At 35.5% G+C, this 25538-nt stretch overlaps 1 protein-coding gene across 3 annotated transcripts in view; it reads right to left on the bottom strand.

The window, feature by feature from the left end:
• Positions 1 to 2096: 2096 nt before the first annotated feature.
• The window catches only part of LOC147388039 (SIT4 phosphatase-associated family protein), a 55094-nt gene continuing 31652 nt past the window's right edge, over positions 2097 to 25538 (bottom strand). For 2 of the 3 annotated variants that reach the window (XM_086420079.1, XM_086420077.1), the window contains exons 12-20: positions 19702 to 19799; positions 19083 to 19186; positions 18825 to 18990; positions 18519 to 18641; positions 17867 to 17949; positions 5946 to 6087; positions 4339 to 4368; positions 3793 to 3863; positions 2097 to 3335 (exon numbers count right to left, since the gene is read on the bottom strand). In XM_086420079.1, the coding sequence (XP_086276205.1) occupies positions 2633 to 3335; positions 3793 to 3863; positions 4339 to 4368; positions 5946 to 6087; positions 17867 to 17949; positions 18519 to 18641; positions 18825 to 18990; positions 19083 to 19186; positions 19702 to 19799 (1520 nt within the window). In that variant the 3' untranslated portion in view covers positions 2097 to 2632. The remainder of the gene's footprint in view (positions 3336 to 3792; positions 3864 to 4338; positions 4369 to 5945; positions 6088 to 17866; positions 17950 to 18518; positions 18642 to 18824; positions 18991 to 19082; positions 19187 to 19701; positions 19800 to 25538) is intronic. The other variant, XM_086420078.1, reaches the window with a different exon arrangement.

The raw sequence follows: 25538 nt of genomic DNA on the forward strand, positions 1-25538 counted from the left end.
GATGCCTAGACATAAGTTTCAAAAAATCAAAACAAAAAAATCTTAGAACTCTACTACATCTTAAACTGTAGGAGGTTGTTGCTTGTCAATATACTCCTTCTCAGGAACCTCTTCATAATACTATTTTTCATAAATTAACTCTTCCAGAGTCTAGTAATTTGAAATAGTGTTAAGTGAGTGACAAAAAAATTACTCACTAGGCAATATACTGTTCTAATATTTAGTCACAAGATACAATGTAAAATCAAGCTGAATATTTAAATGAATGCATGTTTTATTATAACATAACATTCGAATAAAGATTAAATGAAGAACAATAAACATTTTTAATAATCATCTATCTATTAGTTCTATTGTCAAAATATTCTATCATGCTTCAGGATTTTTCAAGTATAGTATTTATTAATGTTGCATCACAAAATAAAGAAAAATACATAATACAAACACGACAATGTAGTTGATAAGAGCTTTGAGGGACAAGTCAATATAACCACCTCGACTATAATAAATTAATATTATAATACTTAATCTTTGGTATGGAATCTCACATCTAATTTTGTGGCCGATCTAACATACCACAGTTGGGTTATAATTTATCCAGCTTAGATTAATCATTGATTAAAAACCCAATATTGAGAACGATCATTTGATGATTATAGACTCTTAACAATCACTAATTAGTCTAGGAGAGACTCCTCACATCTAAACCTATCAATAGGCAATATATGAGAATCTCGACTGTCTCTCCACTGTACAAAAACGGCTTTTACACACAATAGTTTATCAGGAAAGAATAAGTGATATTCCCAAGTTGTACTATTCTCCAAAATATCCCAAACTACCAAGGAGCATAAAATCATAAGTGTTATTCTAGATTGACCCATCGCTTTTGGAAATATAGCAATACATCACTCTTTCTAAGCTATTTACGACATTTTTTCGATAAATAAAATAATTTTGTTTGAGTACATATATATAATTTCTTTCTTCCAAAAATACAAATAATGATAGTGATCTTTAACAAACGTTATATTGTGTGCATCCATTTGTCCACCCATCCATTAATATATATGGTCGTGAGAATGTGAGATATCGGTTCCATCCATTTACCAATCAATCATATCTCACATAGCCTAGCCATTGAGCATGCTAGAGTCATTTGCCCATCAAATAGTAAAGAAATATTTTTTCTATCCATCCATCAATTAGTCGATCAATCATTCATTTGTTTAAATATCTATTAAAGTACATTTTTTTAAAAATATTTGTAATTCTATAATATCAACCAAATCTATATAATGGTCTTGGTTGAGTAGAAAATACTGGAAAAATGTGATATAATAATAAATAATTAAAGTTGTAAAAATTTAATCAAATGTCAAAAAATGTGATTATTCAAAATTCTTCAAAACAAATGGATTTAAAAAAATGAAAGTCTTAAATACGAGATTTTATATCATATAATTTTTGGAATTTAATTGGAAAGAGAGGTAAGAGAAAACGGGGATTACAAATCTAACAAAAACACCAAAGTCCGCGTTTTGTTCTTGAATCGAAGAATTAGATTTAATTCTTTGAAATTTTGATTTTTAAACTATTTCCATTATTATTAAATAGACAGATTCCCTTTTAATGAAAATAAATTACTGGATATGTTTGACACTATGCTGGAATGTGTTTTGACACTGTTAAAAAGTGTCTAGACATAAAATTACGATCCAAAGTCATTATTATAACAATCGAAGATCACTATATCATAACACCAGATCATTATAACCATCGGAGGGGTGAAACATGCATTTTTTAGGATTTCTTCTTGGATTTTTCCCAAGAACTTTCTCAAAACTTGTTTTATCCTATTTTCTTCTCTAAAACTTGTAAGGTAATGCAAAATCAATTTATTTAATTTGAATAGAAGTAAATATATAGAATTAAACACCTAAACACGCATGATTTAAAATGAACCAACCGTAAATAAGAAATCCAAACAAGATATAAATTATCCACCAATTTTCAGATCAATCATTGTAAAGAATATTATCACCGAAAAGCACAGCAACAGCAAGAGATTACCATGAGATTGGCTGAAGTGGTGGTAGATGCAGAAGGATTTTTTATATGGAGTATTATGACAGCACAACATGTTTCAATAACAATTAGTCACTCCATGAAAATCAACTTGTTTTAAGATAAAAAGGGCATTGACAACTATCAGTTCAGTAACAGATGATGCAGGACAATTGCCCATTTATGATTGTATGAAAATGAAACAGAGATCAAACAGCTAATAAACTGGCGACCATTACCGTTCAAACTATCCGCGGTGGGGTTGGATCACCAAGAATCACTTTTCCAAGAGGCAGTTGCGGAAATATAAACTTTAAAATGAAAATAAATTGAGAACCTTCTCTTTTTCTTCTCCTGGAGGTTAGACAGAGAGCACTCATATACAAAGCCCTTCTTCAGAGAGGTTTACAAAGGGGAAAGGCTCTCGATAGATATGTTGACCGATCATATTATCAGGTGGTCGGTATGTCCTCCAGAACCCTTTTTTCTTTCCCCGTCAGTTCAGTTCCTCAGACTTGGGAAAAACACCATCCCACTAAAATAATTTCTAGGCAAGCTTTCTTCATCAATTCCTGGCTTCATCTTCTAGTTTCTTCTCAGGTTCTGCAGCCTCACCGGAGCCTTCTGTTCCTACCATCTCCATGTCTTCTTCAGTTTTAGGTTTGGAACTTGGGTTCTTGTCATCTGGTTCTGCTGATGGTTCAGATGGGATGGAACTTGGGTTCTCATCGGTGGAATTTTGTGATCCTCCGGGACCATCTACTACCACTGCCTCAACAGATGACGATGATCGTTCAGTTAAATCAGTGTCAATACCACCACCAACAGTCTGATCGTTAGAATCCACTTGAAGCTCACCATTTGGTTCAGCCGGAAGTTGTCCTGCATCAAATGATGGATCACTGGATTCTGATGTCTCTCTCCATTGGACCCATTCTGGCAATTTATCCCCACCTTCACTAGGAGTAATTATAGGTCTTGTGTCTTCTTTCGGTTCCTCAAGCGGAGGACTACTCTCCACAACTGCAGTTCCGGGATTCTCTGTGTTGGGAGAGCTTGGTTCAGGTATTTGAGAAGACAATGCCTTGTCATCCAAGTCATCATCTTCTTCGCTAAGGATAACCTCATTCTCGCTACTAGTACCGATAAAACCAGTCTCCTCTGCTGCATTCAGTGATGGTGAAGCAAGTGAGCCAGCTGAACGCTCATTGGCAATTCTTTGATCCTCAAAAGCAAACCAGTTGGAGTTTGTAAAGAGAGAGCCACTGAAAAGCACAGATGTGTACCAAAAAATTTGGTCAAACAATTGGGTTATACACATGCGGAATACTTGCATTAGGTGGCACATAGAAGCCTAACTAGGCACATACCATGAACTTGATGGTCCCCCCCCCCCCCCCCTCTCACACACACTTCCCCTTTTAAACCAATAATAAATTATAAACCTAATAAGACCGATTTTCTAACCATCAGGCTGATTTCATTCCTCGAATGATCAGCAAATTTACAATGAACAATCCAGAGAAAAATGTATATAATATGATGGTTAGAATCATCTGATCAGGCCTATATCAAAGGTTGAGATTTTCCAGCTTCAGTCCATCAATGTGTGCCAGTCGGGAAGTTCAGTGGCTTCATCTAGTGTCCCAATGCAAATACTTCTCATTACCATCCCAAAAATCTTAAGGAAAAGATAAAAGAAAACAAGTTCAGAAGGCAAACTACCTGTCTTGCTCATCACCCAAACGAAGGGAAGATATGACAACTTCTGCAGATTCATCATCGAAATAGACATCCTGCCATACAACCCTCGCTGAGAACAACTTTTTTCTCCAACCATATAGAGTATTATTATTATTATTATTATTATTATTATTATTATTGCAAAAGCAGTAGTAATAGAATGGTTCTTGTAATAATAATATCATCATAAAGCTCAGGTTGACATATGACGAAAGAAAGCCTATTTACCGAGATCTCCACTAAATTAAGTCCAAACGGGAAGTTTTTGCGCATTCTATGACAAATATCGTGTATCCTCAATCTGTATAACCTATTTACGTTTTCTATTGCCACAACAACTTTTGCTAACGCCACCCCAAGACGTGAGCTAATTCTTTGATGATTTACATATGAATTGGGGTGGCATCAGCAAAAATTGGTGTGGCAATAAAATCTCTCTAAATCAATTGCTAAACTAAAAGAAAACATTTCTTGTATCATGTTACTTGCAACAGCATTGAAGCCGCAAAAACTTCACATTAAGTATACCTCATCATCTCGCTCGAGTGAACCATGAGCCTGCATGCATCGACAGCAAATTGTAAACTAGATTAATACAACAAAGATCAATGTTATCAAATAGCATATGCGACCATTTGTGACCAGCATATGCTGTGCGTATATGCAAAATCGCATATGGCATATGCAGTAGCATATTGCACAAAATATTTTTTTATTTCAAAACAATAAATAAAAATAGTAAAAAAAAAGAAAAAAAATGGGGAAAATGTTTAAAAAACCAGAAAATTATAAGAAAATAAAAACAAACCTATAACAATATATTTGGATTTTGGATAGCACTCATTTTTCAAATTGAATAAACATTTAGTCATTTAATAACAAGAATAAAAGAACTCAATAAGCTAAATAGTCAATAATATATAAACAATTCATGATACGAAGGTGGCCTACTTTAATTGTCAAGTTCAAATTCTAGTTCTAGTTCTAGATAATTAAAGTGGATTCTGCTTTAATAGTTTAATCATTGGATACTATGATCTTATGCATAAACTCAATATTTTGAAAAAATAAAGTAAAAAATAAGATTTAAAGAGAATACATGTGAGTGAAAGAATAAAAGAAATAGCTTAGAATAATGCATGAATAAGGGGTGGAAATAGGGTAGTTGTACGAGAAGATAGATTTAAAAAAAACCTTGAATTAAAGTCTCCAATAGTCCAATCATTGCCCATTGGAGTAATATGAGATCGCATACTGTATATGTCATCGCATATGCCATCACATACTTTTGTATGCCATGGCATAATAAACTAAAAACCCTAAATCGCATATGCCATCATGCATATGTGATCATGTGTGATTTACTCATAGAAAATAGCATATGCGATCGCATTTGACAACACTGCCAATGACAACGACAACAACAACAACATGCATCATCAACAACAAATGTAACCAACAACCACCATGAAAAATAACCAAACCAATGACAATAACATTGTGAACTTTACAGGTTAAATCATCAAACGACATATTTCAAATTGTTCGGCATACAAGTTGACCCCGAAGTGATAACCAATATGAGAAGATTTGACTAGCTTAAGAGAATGGGTGTCGACAGTCACTACAAGAAACAGAACACAAACTGTATTCTCTCTTAACTAGATTGTCAATCAAACTGTTTTTCTTTCATTGGGGATGTGAATATTAAAAGTGTAGAGTCTTTCAATCCTTTAGTAGATTTTCTTTTCCCATAAGGTTTTAGTGTTTGGGAAGTTCCCAAAGCACTATGACATTTTTTACAAGGCCATTAGTAATTCTGTTTTAATAGGTCATTAGTAATAAATATGTTTTCCATCGCAGAAGCTCACTAATATAGATAAACAAGTAGATTTACCATAAAATTACCAGTTATGCTCAGTTAAGTCTACGGAAACCATCAGGCCACAGCATATCAAGAGGTCTGAGTCATAATGTTCAGTAAAGGACATTTTGTTCATTAATACATACATATATACATATATATATATATTTGGACAGGTTATAACCATGGTATTATGCCTTTTACTTGTATGAGAAAGAGTGGTAGGGACAAATGAATTAACAGAACTGTGCCAAAATTTCTCAAAGCATACCTCATCAACATCATCATTACTGTAAATGCCATATCGAAAGGCCTGGCTCAAATTACTTGCAAGTGCTGCTACATCATAATCTCTATCTCGGAAATCATCTTCATCACTATCCCGTGTTCGATCTTGTAAGGCAGTTGGTCTTCTGCAATAATTAGCAGCCCACAATTTCTCACCTCATAGAAAATAGAATACTATTGTTGCAATGTCAGTTGCATAAAGCTTGACAAGTTTAGCCATCCACAAAATATACTACATAGCAAGCCAATATTAGAAAAGAGGACATGAAGAGTCAAAACACACTAAATTCAGAAAAACAAAAATACTAAATATTATTAATAATTTGAGGAAACATATGCTGTCAGGACATGAGCTTGGTAGAACAAAAACCTAACTTAAAATGTTCATGGGGTGGCTGAGACCATATATTTGGGATAAGGTACACAGTATAATCAAGTTGCATGCCAAGGAAAAGCAAGAATGTTTCCGGGTATGGTACGGTTAAAGATCGATCTTAGAAAATTCATGGTTAATCAGATAAACGTTGTAGCTGATTAGGGGAGAGGGCACTAATGTAGAAAGCCATACTAGACATAACACGGGCAATGTACGAGGTGTTTACCGAAACAATAGCCATGGCTTCCAAGGTTAATTTTCATTTAACCTTTCTATTCATCAAATATATAGAAAACAATATAAATGTACACCGTATGATATACAATGCCAGTAATCAATAATAATGCAACTTTCCGGGCAGATTCTCTATCATCTATCCTGCACAACATCTCATTCTAAGATCTCTAGACTAAAGACTTCCAACCCATGGACTTCTGGACCAACCCCCCCCCCCCCCCCCCCCCACCTCTCCTAGCCATCTGCATTTTCTCCTATAGAAGGGCCACCATGGCCTCAACGTCCTTGAATTTTGGCATCATACCCCTGATCGTTTGATATGTGATTGACATGTGGCATCACACCACTTGCTTGATTAAATGAAGACTCAATCCAAACCCTCTAATCTTTTGTGTTTTATAGAAGATAATCTCAACATTTCATTTAAAAAGACTTCGGGCATCACACTATGACTTAATCCTAGTCTCGCATTAATTAACCAATAAAAAAATGGGCACTTGTACTTCACATGATTCATTAAAAATTGGGAGACAAGAACTATTCAATTGGGTCCTAGGTTCAAACCCCCTTGAACCGAATTTCACCTTTTTCACCTTGGTAACTACTAACCCTTTCACTATATAAAAAAATATTCAAACTTCATTTTTTTTTTGTAAGTGAAATTTTTACTGACGAGAGGACAAGGTGTCCTCCATAAAAATACAAGAAACTAACTCTCGCCACTAATGATATCCCACACAACCAAGAAATCTTCAAAAAACAACTCTAAAATTTTTAAATTGCTTACACTGAAAGAACAAACCAAGAATATTAAAAATGAGCTCTGGAAAGAACTCCCTTTCCCATCAAAAGTAGGGGCATACCTCTCCTTCCACAAATCACAAAAGGCGCGAATTTCCGAAGGATCTTCAACCAGCCAAAAAAGAAAGTAGACTTCCAACTATCCAAAAGAGATAAAATTGAATTCAGATGACACCAAGAAACCTAGAATAAAGAGAGAAAAAAAGCCACCCACCTAAGGCCAACTCACAATGGATAGGAAGGTTAGCCACCGATTCCCCACTCACTTTACACATACAACAGAAATCCACCAAAACAAGACCCTTATGCCTTAGAAGATTGATCGTAGGAAGTTTATCCATAGCTGCCAACCAAATGAAAAAAGAAACTTTGGTCTACACGTGGGAATTCCAAACAAAGGAGGATAGAGTAGAAAGACTTTACCGAGAAGCTCCCATCTCTACTACCTTTCCAAACCCGTCGATCCGCCATGTCTATTGAAGGGTCCTTGGAAGGCTATCAAGTCAATAAGGGTGGTTACATCTCCAATCTCCCAATCATTTAGTCTTCTTCTAAGACTGAGGTCTCAAGAAAAACCACTCTCACTCGGAACAAAAAAGCAGAAACAAGCATTTTTCCTCAAGGACAAATAATACAGCCCAAGGTACAAAATCTGCAAATAAGTATCACTACACCAACAATCTTCCCAAAAAAACAAATTCGATCACCAAAGATGTGGGCCTTCTTCATCTAAAAGGGATTTTGAATAACCTAATAAATAATTTTGAACAAAAACTCAATCTCTCACAATAGGGTGATTTGCCATCTCACCCATGTTTTTGACCCATTTCAATGTGAGAAAATGGAGGGTAACTACTCAATAAATGCCAAAATCCTATTGGTCCACCCATAAATTCTAATTTCGATAACAATCTATATTTTCTACTTCTCTTCATATTGGATAGGTCTTGTCTCCCAATTTTAAATGAATCCTATAAAGTACAAGTGTCCTTATCTTATTGGTCAATTGGTCAAAGACTAGGATCAAGTCATGGTGTGGTACCAAATTCTTTTTAAATGAAAGGATGTACAAAGATTAGAGGGATAGAAGTGTATCTTCAATTAATCAATCAAGTGGAGGATTCCACACGTGAACCACAAATCAAATGCAAAATCCAAGGGCGTTGGGGCCATGGAGGCTCTCCCATAAAAGAAAATGTGGATGACTTTTGGGGATCCATAAAACCCCAATATTTTTCATCATTTCTTCATATCTTTCATCTCTCCCTCCACCATTGGAGAAGGCTTGAGGTGAGAACTCCATTATTGCATTCTTGGAGCTTCATCAAGATTTTAAAGAAATCGATCGGATTAGTGAATCAAAGAGCACAAAAGGCTTAGATCAACATATGTAAGCGTCGCGTAAATCCAATGGTCTACACTTGAAGAAGGTTAATCCTTCATTGTTGTATGTATTTAATGTGAAGAAAATATAGATAATACTATTTTGGTCATTGAGCATGATCATGATTTTTCTACCATGAATTATTAAGACCGACATTGTGATTTGATTGATATTTCGGTGATGAAATGATGAGGTTGGGAATGATAGATAAAATTGGATGGAAGTTAATGAGTTGGAAATCCTTAAACCCTTTGGAGAAGATCTTGGAAGGAGGTGTGTGGGATAAGAAATGGGAAAATCGACCTGGGAAGTTGTATTACTAATCATTGATTGGTTTAATTGCATTTAATAAGGTAAGTTTATATTAACTTCTATGAATTTCATGTATAGGAAGGTTAAATGAAAATTAGCCTATTAGCACATGGTGTTCAAATATTTTTCATATGAAACTTGAGAATTTTTCATCATTGATGATCAGAGAGAGTATCAAAACAGGTTTCGTTATTGCATAGGCTATGGATTTATTAGGTTATTGCATGCATAGGCTATAGATTTATTATTATTAGTAGCAGTAGTATTTAATCTTCTGGATGTAATGGGATTCAGGAAGTTAATGCAATAACTTCTAAGTTGCTTTTGTTAAAATAACTTAATATTTAATTACCCATTTAAATTCCTTCTTATGTTGTATTTTTTGTTAAGTATAAGAAAATTCATTAAAAAAGATGGACAAGGTTACCAAACAATATACAACCGAAAAGGAAACAACACAGCACCCGCAAACAACTCATTGAACCTAACCAATTCTACAAACCCTCTTCCAATGGCCCACAAAGTTTTCAAAGAGACCTCTAAACTCCCGAAAGACCTTACTCCAAAAGGACGAGAGCATCAAGATTGATATGGTAGATTCTTGAACTGACTCACACTCTCCATCAAAAGCCCAACAATTTCGTTCATTCTAAATCCCCCAACATATGGAAAACGAGGTTAAACTCCATAAAAACCTGTTAGAAGAATCATTTAGCAAAAAAAAGAAAAAACGATGCAGGACCAACTATGAAAATTGGTTAATCTGATTTATTTAGCAACAAATCTCTCACCAATGATAGAAAAAGGGAAACTAGAGAGAAAAACCATAAAATCACTTTAGGGTTTCTAGAAATCACTTTTAGGGTTTGGGAATCACTAGCCAAGGTTGCTTAGACAGCCACAAATAAGATTTTATCCATTAGCTTCCAAAAAGAAATTATTTATAAGGATTTATAACTAATACGTCCATACTTAAGGACCAAACTTATAGATTTTCCCTTAACTCCTAAAATGACAAAAAACCCATAACTCCCTAACGACTTGACCTAACGCATTAAAACTTTACAAGAACAAAGAATCAGACTCAAAAAACATAAAATAATTGTTAGACCCTCCAAATAAAATGTCAAAAGAACAAAATACCCTTGGCTGCTATAAAAGACAAAATTCATAAAAACTCAATAAACATCACAAAACCCATCTCCATGCCACATCAATGCTTGCTTACTAGTATTCTTCCTTCTATACTAGGTCTTCCAAGATTCTTTAGGATTCCCATCATCTCTCCCTAGCTTAAAAGAACTTGACTCCGTCGAGTTAAAGACATGACATTCTTCATACATATCCTAGTTAAGTTGCTGAAATTCTTTATTTGTAATCCAAGTACATTCTGACAATGGACGACCTTTTTACTTCACTAGGAACTTCTGATAACCACCACTTGCAGTAGAAATCACCTTCTCATCCAAAACATCTTCTATAACATCAAATGTTGTAGGAGTTGGAGGCAAATTAGGAGCGGACATTGACGATGGTAAGCAGTGAGATCTTCCACATTAAAGATAGGGTTGAGACTCATGTCTTCTAGAAATTCTAGAACATAAGCGTTAGAGCTAATCCTCTTAAGAATTTTGAAAGGGCCAACGCTCTTGGAATGAAGTTTTTTATAAGTTCCCGTGGGAAATCTTTCAGGCCTAATACACACCATAACCATATCACCTTCCTAAAAGTCAACCAAATGGCAATGCAAATCTGCCTTAGCCTTGTAAGCATCGTTGCTAAGGGCGATACTCCTATGAACATCATCATGTTTATCATGTTAGTGCCCAACAAACCCCTCTGCCTCAATGCTGACTCGTGCATCTAATGGTAAAGGAATGAAGTCGATAGGTTGTCTAGGTTGCATGCCTGTAACCACTTCAAATGGACTTCTACCTATAGATCTATTGACTGAATTGTTATAAGCAAATTCAACAATAGGTAAGATTAAAATCCCACTTAGAAACATGCTCACTAATCAATCATCTTAGTAGATCACCCAAGCTCCAATTAACCACCTCAATCTGGTATTTAACTTGGTATTTAACAATTTCCATAAAGTCTTTCAAAAGTAGCTAATGAACTTCACATCTTTGTCAGACGCTATAGTCAATGGAACTCCATGTAATCGTGTTATCTCTCTGAAGAAAAAAGTGGCCACATGTGAAGCATCAGAAGTCTTGCTACATGGAATAAAGTGCGTCATCTTAGAAAATCGATCCATTACTACATAATCATGGCCTCTAATAGTCTTTGACAAACCAAGTACAAAGTCCATTGAGAGATATTGTCAAGATTCGTGTGGGATTGGTAGTGGAGTGTAGAGTCCTGCATTCTGCTTTCGCCCCTTTGCAAGCTAACATATACGACATTGTTTGATGATCCTAGTGACATTTGCCTAAAGGCTGAGCCAATAAAATCTATCTTCCACCATAGCAATAGTTTTGCCACGTCCAAAATGACCTTCTACACCACCTACATGTAACTCCCAAACTACATGATCTCTCAGAGAAGTATCTGGAAGACAAAGACATGTATATCTGAAAAGATAACCCCCATGTAATAAAAATGAAGGATAATCAGCATGTTGCCCAACCACTAAAGCATCATAAATAATGCCAAAATCCTTCTAAGAAGAATAACGTTACTTCAGCTTATCAAACCCAACCACCTATATAGCCATAGAGTGCAAAATATAAACAACTCGACTAAGCGCTGCCTTGTTCTCAACACCAGCCTTGTGCTTGAGAAAAGAAGTGTATTCTTGAAGAAATGTGACCCACTTCCCACGACGATGGCTTAGCTTTTTTCTGTGAATTTAGATATTAGAGTGCTTGATGATTTGAATACAAAACAAACTCCTTAGACACCAAATTGTGTCTCCAATGACGAAGGACCTGAACAACTACATAGAGTTTTTTATCATAAGTGAAAATTTTCTATTTTGGCTCATTAAGCTTTTCACTGTGGTAAGAGGGTGACCATCTTGCATAAATACACCTCTAATCCTGAGATTAGAAGCATCACAAGGCACTTCAAAAACCTTGGAAAAGTTTGGTAATTGCAAATGCGACGTTTCTATCATATTTTCAATAAGCTCAAAAACTCTAGTTGCTACCCCTTACCAATTAAATTGTCATTTCCTCGTTAACTCAGTGATAGGAGCCATGATACTGCTGAAATTTCTTATGAACCTCTTGTAGAAAGTACCAAGGCTATGGAAACTACACACTTCATGGAGGTTAGTAAGAATTGGCCATTCTTGAATAGCTTTGACCTTTTCAAGATCGACTATGGAAAGTGTTTAGTTTGATTTTATTTAGCAACAAATCAGCCAACAACAAATCTCTCACCAATAATAAAGAAAGGGAAAATAGAGAAAAAAGCCCTAGAATCACTCTAGGGTTCCTAGAAATCACTTTGAGGGTTTGGGAATCACTTACCAAGGTTGCTTAGGCGACAAATCAGATTTTATTCATTAGCCTCCAAAAAAATAATAAAAGAGATTATTTACAAGGACTTATAATTAGGACGTCCATACTTTAAGGGGCAAAATTACAAATTTGCCCTTGTGATGAGGACATCACAAGCATACTATTCAGAGTGCTCCAAAGGTAGAAAAAACACTTAGATTCATTATGGATGGACGAAGTATGTACATAAAGTTTATGGACAAGCACCATTGGATCCTTATTGGGTCATCATATTTCATGTTTTTATTTCGTTTATGTTTATTAGTCTATTTTAGTGTTTAGGATGAGTAATAAAGGTTATTTTCATGTTTTATTAGCTTATGGTGTTAGTATAGGTGTTTAGGGGCAATTTGGTAACTTTATATTGATTTTTTAATGAGTTTTCATAGGCTGAAAATTCAAGGACATAGATAGTATTTCTGCTTTTTTTTTTATTTAAGTTGTTTTAAGTTTTATCTACAACCATTGGATCTCCTTATTTTAATTGGATGGTTGAAATTAGATTTAGGGTTTAGAGAACAGTATAAATACTTGCTTCTTGCTATAATTTTCTTCAATGATGAATAAAATTGAGATTGGGGCTTTGATATTTCCATTAATGGTGTGGTGTGAGGCTATTTTGGAATGAGTCCAAGGTAACATTTGTTCTCTCTATTAAGGTAGGTATTTACTTTTTTTCTTAATATCTTATTTCCCACTTTCTCTATTAAATTTCTGTTTTGAACCTCTAAAATATCCATAAAACCTACCTAATCCATTCTATAAACCAAAACCCCATCGACATTCTTTTCTCCGTTGAAACATAGCCCTAATACCCATCATTCCTTGCCACCTAAAACCCTAATCACCTTTTTTTAAGCCTACAATTTCTCCAAACATTGTTAACTTGCTGCCCCCATAAATCAGCACCACTTATTTTGCTATTTTTTTGCATTAAAATTGAGTCTAGAATATGTTCTGAATATCTAACTGAAACCCTAAGCTAGAGGAAGACTTGTCTTCCATTGGAACTTATCGTTAGTACTTGAATAGCTATTATTGTGGGATTGCGACGAACCTTAGGACTATTTTGATTATCACTTGGATTTTCTTGTATATCCATGAATATATTTGCTAATGATTTATGTTGCATTGCTAATGTTAATTCAGACTAATCTCAGATTTATCATCCTAGGGTAACATTCACGGACCTGCATCACCTTGGCTCATAAAATGATCAAAAACAACAAAAAAAGACCCATAACTCCCTAACAACTTGACCAAACGACTTGAAACTTTAAAGGAATAAAGAATAAGACTCAAAAAAAAAAATAATAATTGTTGGACCCTCACAACTAAAATATCAAAAGATCAAAATACCCTTGACAGCTATAAAAGACCAAACTCATAAAAATTCAATAGACATCACAAGTCCTATCTTCATACCACATCCATACTATCTTACTAGTCTTCTTCCTTCTATAACAGGTCTTCCAAGATTCTTTAGGATTTCCATAAAAAAAACCTAATAGAAAAGGCCTTTCCCCACCTAGCCCACATTTAAAAGAACAACTCTACCAAATGTGGAAACCCAAAAACATTGAACAGATTTAGAAAGTGACCTCACAATTGGCTCGCATAAAGTCTTCAAAGGCATTTTTGAATTTAAATCTTATAAAAATGAATGATAAGATATTAAAGGAATAAAGAGTTAGATTTTCCCAAGACATTAATAGAGATCATGTGAGGTGGTGGGACAATAATAGAAAGGGAATGTCAGAGGAGGAATCCGTGCCCCATTTGCTTGTGCATTGTGTGGCGGCTAAAGGGGTGTGGGATCACCTTTTGGCTTTATTTGGTATGGAATTTTGTTCGTCGACGACTCTAAGGGAGATCTTTGTGGAATGAAGTCAGTTGGGGTGAGCTTTTGTGAGTCTAGGAGATTGATTTGGAGTATTTGGAGGGGGAGGAATGCAAAAGTTTTTGAAGGAAAGGAGAAAAATAGTAACGACTTGTTCCTTTTGGTACTTGGGCTTTTACTTATTTTTTGTGTAAGGTCTATGTAGAATTCAAAGGAATCTTCTTTGAGGACTTCTTGTTGAGGTAGGATACAATGCGTAGTATCTCAATCTTGTAATCTTATTCGATTTGTTTTGGATTGGTCATCTCGACCTTCCCTTGTTCCTTCAATAAAATTCCCTTTTCTTATCCCAAAAATAATAATTTAGGGCCCTACACTTCATTCATAAAATGGGCACAATTTTTTACTCTGATATCGGATCGAGTCAAACTTGGGCTCATAGGAAAGACCACTTAGATTTAGAACTTCGACGAAGAAACCAAAGCCACATTTAGGTTTTTTTTTTTTGGGAGAAAAATGATCAAAATTTCTATCATACTTTCCCCAAAAAAATTCCAGATTTTGGGAAAAAAATGTGCATCGTAGTCCATATTGCTGAAATTTTTTGACATGCATATGAATAGCATTGAATGTCATATATTAGATAATTTTATAAATAAAAGTCATATTTCATTTAGTTCATGCTTTCGGACCTGAAGCACGGATGGTGGGTCGGGTTGCTATTCTCGGGGATTAGGGCGTGACATTGTTAGGAATGCTAAAGAAACTCAATTTACTGCACAATGTGTGGTGATCATGCCATTATATTTATACCATACATCATAGTGATGCAACACAAGGTGTTCTTGGTAGAAAAAAGAACCAACGACCCTCTAAAATATTAATATGTTGTCATTGTTGTTGTTGTTGTAGCAGTAGGCACAAACTTTGACTAGCACTCGTTGCACCCCACCTTTCCTAAAAGGTACCCCAATTACCGAAAGAAACCCAAATATACCCCCTCTCCTTTTCCCCAAAATGCACCCGCCCACGCCCCCACACCCTCTTTCTCTACCCCCTCTACCAATGGTGTGTCCATCACCTCCACTGTCTGCATCTTTCCTCCCTCTTCCTCTTCTTTTTCTTCTTCTTCTTCTCCACCATTGTTGCCACCCTCCACCATCCCTCTCTATCACCTCTTCTTCTTCTTCTTTTTCACCTCAACCTCCTTCTCCTTAAACCCTAAACCCAGTAGTGAGGGGTGGTGGTGGCAATGAAGGACAAAAACAGAAGAGGATAAAAAAAGATGAGAATTTGAGAGCAAGGGGGGTGGGGATGGGTGGTGTGGTGATGTGGAGGTGGTGAAGGAGAAGAAGAAGAAGAAGGGGCTGCTTTTGGGGAAAGGAAAGGACATGAATGTGTTTTTTTATAAGTAGGGTACATTTTGGGGAAAGATGGGCGCAACAAGTGCTGGTCATAAACTTTTAAGGGTTAAAAAGAGGTAGCGGCTATGTTGTTTGTAAAAAAAAACTTTTTCTGCCAGGGAAAAGCTAGACAAAAGAATCGAAGACAAGCAAAATGGAAATAATAACATTACAATCAATGCAAGTCACAAGCCCCATCCAAACATAAAGCCCTAAAATTATAGGCCACAAAATTCTTTGAAGAGATTAGAAGAAAAGAAAATGACAAACTTAATCCCAAGGATGATTTGTGCATACCAGAATCTTGCCTTCCAAGATTTCCCGCATTCCTTTCTTTCTCTAGGCCCCAACAGATCATGGAAGGAGCCATCTCCAAAGAATTTTTTATTGGAAGTTAAAAGGAAACGAATACCAACTATTAAATATTAGGGAAAGATCCAACTACTATCAAAAAGATTGAAAAGTGGCACCAAACAAAATAGAAAATGTCACCATGCATATAGCAGACTTGCCACTCTTTATACAAAGGAGCATGGCTTTAAATCTCGTCTAAGAACAAGATGACTTGTCCGAGACCGAGATAACTCGCATGAGTCATCTCAGTATCGTCTATGAACAAGACAGATAGAAAAGGCATCTCACATTTGCAAAATATTGCTTGGCAAATAAGATGTCGGGCGAGTAAATAAACTCGTCCTAGTCAACCGGGATTTTGTATATTTTAATTAAAATAATATTTTTTTAATTTAAATACTGATTATCTAAATAAAATATAATTTTATGATTAAACATTTTCTAATCTACGTAATTTTGTAACAGAATTATAATTATTTTCGTATCAATATATATATATATATATATATATATATATATATATATGAATAAATAATTATAAGTTGAGTTACATGGTTTATCTTGTCTATAAGACGAGACGTCAGACGGAGTTTTGAAACCATGCAAAGGAGACACACATCAACTATGGTGAGACCACGAGATAAGGTAGTCTACAATAGAAGATTTTATCCAAGGCAGTAGACCAAACAAAAAAAAATTAGATGAAAGTTTAGAATCCCAAATGATAGAAGTTGGAAACCTAGGGGTCCTAAGATACGATTGATTGGTAAAAAAAAATTTACATAGAAGTACCCCATCATGACTTCTCTTCCATGCACAACTGCCCTCATTTGAAGGATTTGGGGTGCGGGAAATGCAAGTATAAGAAAGCTAACTAAAGAATGCACCTCCCAATCATAAAAAATTCTCTTGAACCGTAAGTCCCAGAATATATCGCCTTCAGGAACAACGAAGAAGTCATAAATCGGCATTTTTCCTTGCTAAAGATAAAATAGAGGTGTATAAAAATTGAAGGTGAAGAGCTGAATCACTGCACCAACAATCCTCTCAGAAGAGAACCATGTTGCCTTTCCCTTACACAAAAGGTCACTCCTTTCCGAAAGTCATTCAAGACGTTTTGAATACCTTAATATGCTCCACATCTATAGGGGCTATAGGGGCATGTAATGACCACTCTCCTACCAAATTTTTCATGGGTAACCTTTCTCCAAAGATTAGTAGGCTCAGAACCTAATCTCCACAGTAAATTAATGCACGACTTTAAGCTTGCAAAATCCCAACCCACCTCTCCTCTTAGAGGAGCACACCACAACCCAATCTATCAAGTGGAATTTGAATAGATACATCCTTGTCGTGCTACAAGAAATCTTGAAGTAAACCATCAAGTTGTTAATCAACAGCGTGGGAATAGAGAATTGAGATAAGAAATATATTGGAATGCTTGATAAGGTACTCTTCACGAGTATACCTATCATTTCTGGATAAAAATCTACTACACTAACCACGAAACTCTTTGAAAAGCTCCATTCGTTTGAGCTTTTACCGCATTCAATTCTTCCATTGTAAATACCATATAAGCAATTAATCTACAAGCAACTGGAAGCCTTCCTCATATGCAAAAACAACAACAACAAAATTGAAGCATGTCATCAAGCAATTGCAACAGAATGTACAAACATACATACCCACAAGCCCACTGGTAGACGTTTTCCACAGAATTTCGTTTAAGTAGGACATTTGCATGCCAATCCATCCATTCAGCATTTTCCTGTAAAAATAAAAAATAAAAATACTAAATCAACTTTATTTGGTAACAAAACCGATCAAATAATAACTTTGTTTGATAACAAAAAAAAAAAAATTAAGAATAATGATAGAATATTAACAATGATTTCCACGTATTTCTTGATTGGACAAAAAAAAAACGAAGGGCACACAACAAAGACCAATAGTAGTCAAATCTGTCAGGAAACTGAAACTTTCAGGTTTCTTTCTGCTGAAAGAAACCATTCTTACAGAATCTATTCCTAGCACGTAAAACCCAAAGTATGGGTTCTCTTGCTTTTGAAGGGTAAGATACGTACAAATAATAAGTACCTGAACATGATAAGTCCATAACAATAACACAAGAAAAAGTGTGCTGTACTCAATTAGTAAACTTTACGACAGACAAGTGATGCATTTGATTCATTCTGTTAACAGGTTTCTTTCTGTTTCCACTTTAAATGTTAAAATTGAAACTAAGCTACTACAAAGTGCTTCAGTTGCATTAATCTTGAAATCCAAGTTCTATGCAATGGAATCAGGCAAAAAAGATATAGAGTATTGGAAATAAACCTGAAGATATGCCTGAATTTGGCTGTTATTATTCCCCAAATGAACAAGCTTGTTAGATATTCGTGTGATGTGTCCAATGCTCCCTATCCTGGGTGGTGATCGTTCCGCAGCAGGGATTGTTGGCTGAAAGGGAAAGACAGAAGAGGCTTAGCATTTCTAGTTAGTTCCAAGGTATGTAACCCACGTATGCCAATCAATAAGAAATAAGTAACATAGACAGAATGATACAAAACCTACATAGAAGCTAAGAGAATATATATTCAAAATATTAGCACAACCAATGTTGTGGATGTACAGATGGGCTACCTTTTCTGGATCAGTTGCCAATGTGAAATGCTTTTCTGCACCAAGCATTTTCTCAACAAGATTACAATTGTGAAGAAGATGTTCGGTAAGTGTAGTCTTCTTGCTCTCCAAGCATGTTATTACAATGTTCTCCACATGGTGATGGAGAAAGTTATTGAAAGGGTACCTACAGTAATCATGACAAACAGAGAGTAACTCCTTGGAATTGGACCAAATTCTATTTATATTTACAAAATCTTCCAAGGATGTGAAACTTACTCAAAGAACAAATCAAGTATACGCTGGATGGCTCCTAACTGAATCAATTCCGTCTCAGCAGCTTCACTACCAATCGAAAGTAAAATGGAGATGAACTCCACTATCTGACATTTCAATTTTGAGCTAGTATTAGTAAATACTGTTTTCACTTTTCTTAAATAAATAAATAAATAAAACTCCTCAAAATCCTAAGCAAAATTATTAAGAGAACATCATAGGTATTAATCAGCCAGCAAGCAACCTAGAATGACAGTAAAAAAATATGATAGTGATACACGTGATACACTTGCCGAGAGTGGGCCCAGCATTCCATGAGTGCCACCTGGGAGATCTACTACAACACACAATCCAATCAAGTGTTCATAACCACCCAATCTATTGCATTATGTTGGATGGCTACAAAATTCATAGCGAACACTCCAAACATAGTTATAGTGAATGCAAGATATTGTTTACATGGCGCTTATGGCTTATGCACAGGCCCTTGATTTCTTCTCCTAACATAAATTAAACAAGTAATATCATGGAAATAGCCATACCACTTAAGCCATTCTGAAAGAAGCATAATTATTTAGTGCAATATATGAAAGTTAACTAAAAACAGGAAAATGAAGTACACCTTCAGACGATGCTTTCCAAGAGGTGGATGCAACTTTCCATACGTAGTTGGTAACATGTTTTCAGCAGATGAAACGTCCAAAAGCTTGAGTAAATCACCTGGAAAAGGAAAAAATGATGCATATTCAATTGTAATGATAAAATGAAAAGAAGATAGCCTGTCAAAGGAATTCATCAATACATCATTGCTCCAAAAACCCATCCTTTCAATCATGCTTTCACTACCAACGGTTTTGCACTGGAGGCTTACACCTTGTGGCTCACCTCAGGCTGGGGCTCTCATAAATCGCATTGGAGCTCTGAAGAAAGACACTTGTCCCCCATAGGCTTATGCTGTACACAAAGAGACGTTGAAAAAGATTACACCTCATGGTGTGCGACAAGCACACCATTTTAGTGCCTGTTAGCTAAGGTGTGCACCTTATGAGGATGTGACGTTTTTTTTTCCCCCCTTTTATTGTGGTATCGTTGCATAATAATCATCATAGTTATAATGTTTCCCCTGTTATAACATTTAATTTAGATAAATGTTCTTAATTAAATATATTGCATCTTCTGTTTTGGCCCTGATGACTACAAACTTTAGGTCTACACATGCTCAACCCACCCGATTGCTCATGTGCAAAGCTTCCCACAAAGCAATAAACCAACAATTTAAAAATATATATATAATAAAACAATATAAAATATATATAGTTTTAGGAGAGGTGGATCAAACACCATACCTAAACCGAGAAAATGGATATCCAGGAGTCCTTTTGCCCATTGATGGAAGAGTATTGAGATTTGTTTCCAAGATAAGAAGGGGGAGATAAGTAGATGAGTGGGAGAAAAGGAAGCCCCATGTGAAAGAAAAGATGTGGGTTTGATTAGAAAATGATCCCTCTCTTTTGTTTCCCAAATAGCTTATTTATAAGCAAAGGGGCATGAAATGATTGAAATGTCCCTCATAGACCCCACTTAAATAAAGGTGTTGAACGGTTGAATGAGAAGATTAGGACAATCTGTTGGCCTCCAAACCTACGTCACCTTTGTCACCCCACATTGATTGTGTTTTTCAACCTCACTCATGATTGGTTCACATGGTACACATGTGAACCAGCACCATCTACAAAGATTTAGCAACTAACAACTTCAACATATAATTGTTTCGATGCACATGCATATCCCCAAACTTCAAATTGTACCACAAGCCAACCACACAATGGATGTTATCTTAGCAACATCCCCATATCCAATTTAAAATACCCATTCAACCATTTACTTTGGTACCATATTCTTCTACTGCATACAAACTCCCATATTTACGTACTCATCACATCTTTCCCATCCATATTTGTGATTGTATCTTCATAAAGATGTCTCACTTCATGGAACTTAAAGACTTCCATCAAGAGATAAAATGGCATCTTGATCTTCCCCGGGATAAGTCCTGTTTTTCACAATCATTACTAATTATTTTTGTACATGGAAGTCAAACCCACACATACTAGAAGCACAGACATTATCATTGTCACCATTATCAATCATCAAGTATTATCCAATCCCAACTATTTGGGACCAGCTATACATGACATTTATACCATAGCATTCAATCTACAGCTATATTTTATTTTAAATTGTTTCTTTTTCACCACCTCAATTCGCATACAATTTGGCCTTCCCTTCACCGTTTTAAAGTGCCTTCGACCAAAGCATTCCTCATTTTTGTCGATATTACTCTTTCGTTGTATGTGAGAAATAAATCCAACATATCTAACAAGGGTTGTGATGTAGATAGGCTTGCCGACACTTATCTCAATGTCTATCATCGAATTGAGAACTGTCAAAGAAAGAAATCAGCAACATTGACTGAGTCAAATCTTTGATCGAGTCAACTTGATCCAATCTTTGACCGGTCATCAAGAGCTAGTCCAACTTCTCATAGGACTCTATCTTTTATTGAGTTTCTATTTTTTAAGATGCTTAAGAAGTCCTAGTTAGTTTCTATTTCAATTTTAAAAAGTTTCTTTTCCTAATTAGTTTTTAATTTGTTTTATGTTTTTATTCTTTAGGTTAAAATTAGAAGTCTTTTCAAATGTCCAAATGGAGTTATAATAGGATTAGAAGGTTAATAATATGTTATAGATATATTAAGAAGTTATTTTTTAGTACTTTAGAAGATTTCTAAGTAGTTATTAAGGAGTTATCTATATAAGGAGCTCCAATAAATAAATTTAATGACTTCGTTTTTTTGAAGATTGATTAATAAAAGAAAAAGAAGAGATTTTTTTTGCCTTTCTTTATTATTTTCTTTTTGAGCATAAGAACTTGATATTGATTCTTAATTTTAGTGTTGAGATTGATGGAAATCAATCTCAAACCCAGATTGAAGTTTTTAGTCTGTTTTGCTCGACATAGAGATTTTTGATTACTCCTAGTTCTTGGGATTTCACCCTAGAACCCAGATTTTTAACATTAACTCTAGGATCGTGTGTTCTACCCTACATCAGGTTGTGTTTGTAGTTTTGAAATTCAGTTTAGAAGTCTAGATCATTTGGGGTCAATTCCAAGCCAGCTAGAACATCTAGACAGCTCAGATCTGAATATCCAAGTCCAAAACTAACATAAAAAAACCGAGTTACAGGATAAACCATTGCCAAACCAGTCCAAAGTCGCACTTAGATCAGACTACTTGACCCTTAGCATTGACGAGTTGACTTGATACAAAAAAAAACTGCATGTTGATACCTGAAAGAATGCCTTTCAGAATAAAATCACAGACATGTTTGTACACATGTATTTTTTTTTTTTTTTTTTTTTTTGATAAGTATAATATATTGCAAAGAGAAAAACAGAATAAAAGGAGGCCGAGAAGGCCTCCCAAAGAACAACAAGGAAAAGAAGTAAACAATATCACTGATTATATAAAGAGTCCCATCTAAAAATAAAATCATCAAAAGAAAACCCTGCGAACTCTATGTTTTGCTAATTTGTACACATGTATTACACTACTTTATTTATAAATATACTAGAATTTTGAGAAAAATAACAAGTATGTAAAAGTCAAAGTAACCACGTCATAAGAACTATCCAATAATATCACTGATTACATAAAGAGTCCCATCTAAAAATAAAATCATCAAAGGAAAACCCTGCGAACTCTATGTTTTGCTAATTTGTACACATGTATTATACAACTTTATTTATAAATATACTAGAATTTTGAAAAAAATAACAAGTATATAAAAGTCAAAGTAACCACGTCATAAGAACTACCCAATAACATAAATGATACAAGTACACTTATGAGAAGAAAGACTATACACACATAATTGTGCTCGATAACTTTCTAATTAGTATATGAGACGCATGGGCCTCTTCTAAAAATATTTTTTTCATGAAAAAAAGAGTTGCAATTGCCTTACTGTTGAGTGTATATTTTCCTCCGCTCTCGGGTGTGTCATACCCCAGTTAAGCCCCGTGACCCTATTATAGTCATAGTTCTCCCCTTCTCTAACAGATCGGTCTTTTAGGGTAAATGGTTGTCAACATGGTATCAAAGCGCTAGGTTCGTATAGGTCACCGGTTCGAATTTTTCCACCCTTACAAGTGAGGGGGAGTGATGAGTGTATATTTTCCTCCACTCTCAGGTGTGTCATACCCCAGTTAAGCCCCGTGACCCCCTCTTATATTGATAGTTCTCCCCTTCTCTAACAGATAGGTCTTTTGGGGTAAATGGTTGTCAACACTTAAGTTTTAGGATTGGGTCGGCAACTCTCTTGTTCACCTCATCCTTAAATAAGAAGACGACCCTTTATTGGACACCAAAACACGAAAAAACATTTAGAAGAATATAGTAGTCTCTGGCTGACACGCCTATGATGATGGCGTTGTTGCCAAGAAAACAACTATTACTCTATTTGGCTAATGTCAAGCAAGCCATTGGCACACTTTTAGCACAAGAACACAAGACCAAACGATATATGTACTATGGAAATTGCACTTTGAAGGATGCCGAACTCAAATATCTGAAAGTTGAGCAAGTCTGGTAAGCCCTTGTACCTTATCCTCCACCAAGGAGGTCATAACAAGGAACTGTATACTTCATTGTAGGCTCTTGAATTAGAACATTTTCATTTACATAAATAGCTTTATCTTGAAAGAGCATATGGTGTAATGCCTAAGTTGGATGCATTTTAATTGGACCATGGAGGGCACACACATATATATACTGACCCTGCCTTCACCAATATGCTTATCATCATCATTGACGCCTTATCTCAAAATTTTGGTTGGCAGGACAAATCTTGCCTATCTATTCAATTATATCTAAATCCATGTCTTATACTAATGCAAGTGAGTTCATATTCGCTCTCATGTCTTAATATACAGTCTTTTGGTGTTCCTATAACTCGTTCGATCCTTTGACTTGCTCATTCCTTCTAATTAGGGTAGTAGGCCTCTATTGCACATGACCAAACTATATCAATTGACTTTCTCTTGTTTTGTGGGCATTGGGGCTACTACATTTTCCTATTTATACTTATACATCTCAATCTATCAACATATTGCTTCTTGACCACCCTACGTTTAGCCCCATAAAGCAAAGGCGGTCTAACTGTCATCTTCAAAAGCATTTTTGTTAATTAAATTGGGATGTGTCACCCACCTAGCACGCATCCAGCTCCAATTCTATGAGCAACATCCTCCTCAACCTCCCGAGGTAACAAAAATGATCACTTTCGGGTATTTCTTGATTATCCATTTTTTCTCTTTTGATAAGTTAAATTTATTAAAAAGATGACAACAAGTCCTCAAGGAAAATAAAGAAAGAAAAAAGAAAAAAACAAAGCGATCACTCCCTAATTACATTATTCCACCTAAACAGAAAATCTTCGAAAAAGAAACCCCTAAACTACTTAAATTGCTTGCACCAAAAAAATAATAAACCTTGAAATAATCTCTTGCATGGTGTTTTTCTTCTCCTCAAACATATGTAAGTTCCTCTCTTTCTACAAGCCCCAACAAATTGCAAAGGGAATGAACTTCCACAGAATCTTCCTCCCGCCAGAAAAAGAATAGACTTTCCAACTAAAAAGAAGAGGGACAACCGAACTCGAAAGACACCACGAAACCTCACACAAAGAAAGAAAGAAAGACCAAATGTCGTAGGCCACTTCACAATGTATAAGAATATGATCCACCGACTCCCCGATGGACTTGCACAAGCAAAAAAATTCAATCAAAACGAGGTGCTTACGTCTAAGAGTATTAATCGTTGTTGACTTATTCAAGGCCAGCAACCACACACACACACACAAAAAAAAAATACTTTAGAAGGAACCTTGGCTGCCCAAATCAAGGAAGAAAGAAAACAAACCTTGGTATAATCTTCAATAAGTGAGTAAAGAGATCTAACCAAGTAGCGAACATCACCACTGCCTTTCCAAATCCGACGATCTGCTCTATCCAATGAAAGACTCATGGAGGCTAGTAAATCTGGGATAGAGATAGTATCATGAATCTCCTAATCGTTCAGTCTTCTTCTAAGACCAAGATCCCAAGACTCACCCCTCTCGTTAAAAATCAAAAAGGTAGAGACATGCATTCTTTTCCTTAAGGATAACGCATACAACTCGGGAAACAGAAACTGTAAAACAGTATCACTACACCACTTATCCTCCCAGACGCAAATGCAATCCCCACCACCTACTTCGAATCTAATATGCACCCCCAAAACCTCTCCCAAAGCAGAGATACTTCTCCACACACCACAACCAAACTAGGTCGGGACTCCAAACCAAGTGAATCTTCTCCAAACTAATCAGCCACTATTTTCCTCCAAAGTTCATTTTC

Source organism: Akebia trifoliata, chromosome 13 (assembly GCF_017979445.1).
Source record: "Akebia trifoliata isolate Shusen 1 chromosome 13, ASM1797944v1, whole genome shotgun sequence".
Classification (NCBI taxonomy): domain Eukaryota; kingdom Viridiplantae; phylum Streptophyta; class Magnoliopsida; order Ranunculales; family Lardizabalaceae; genus Akebia; species Akebia trifoliata.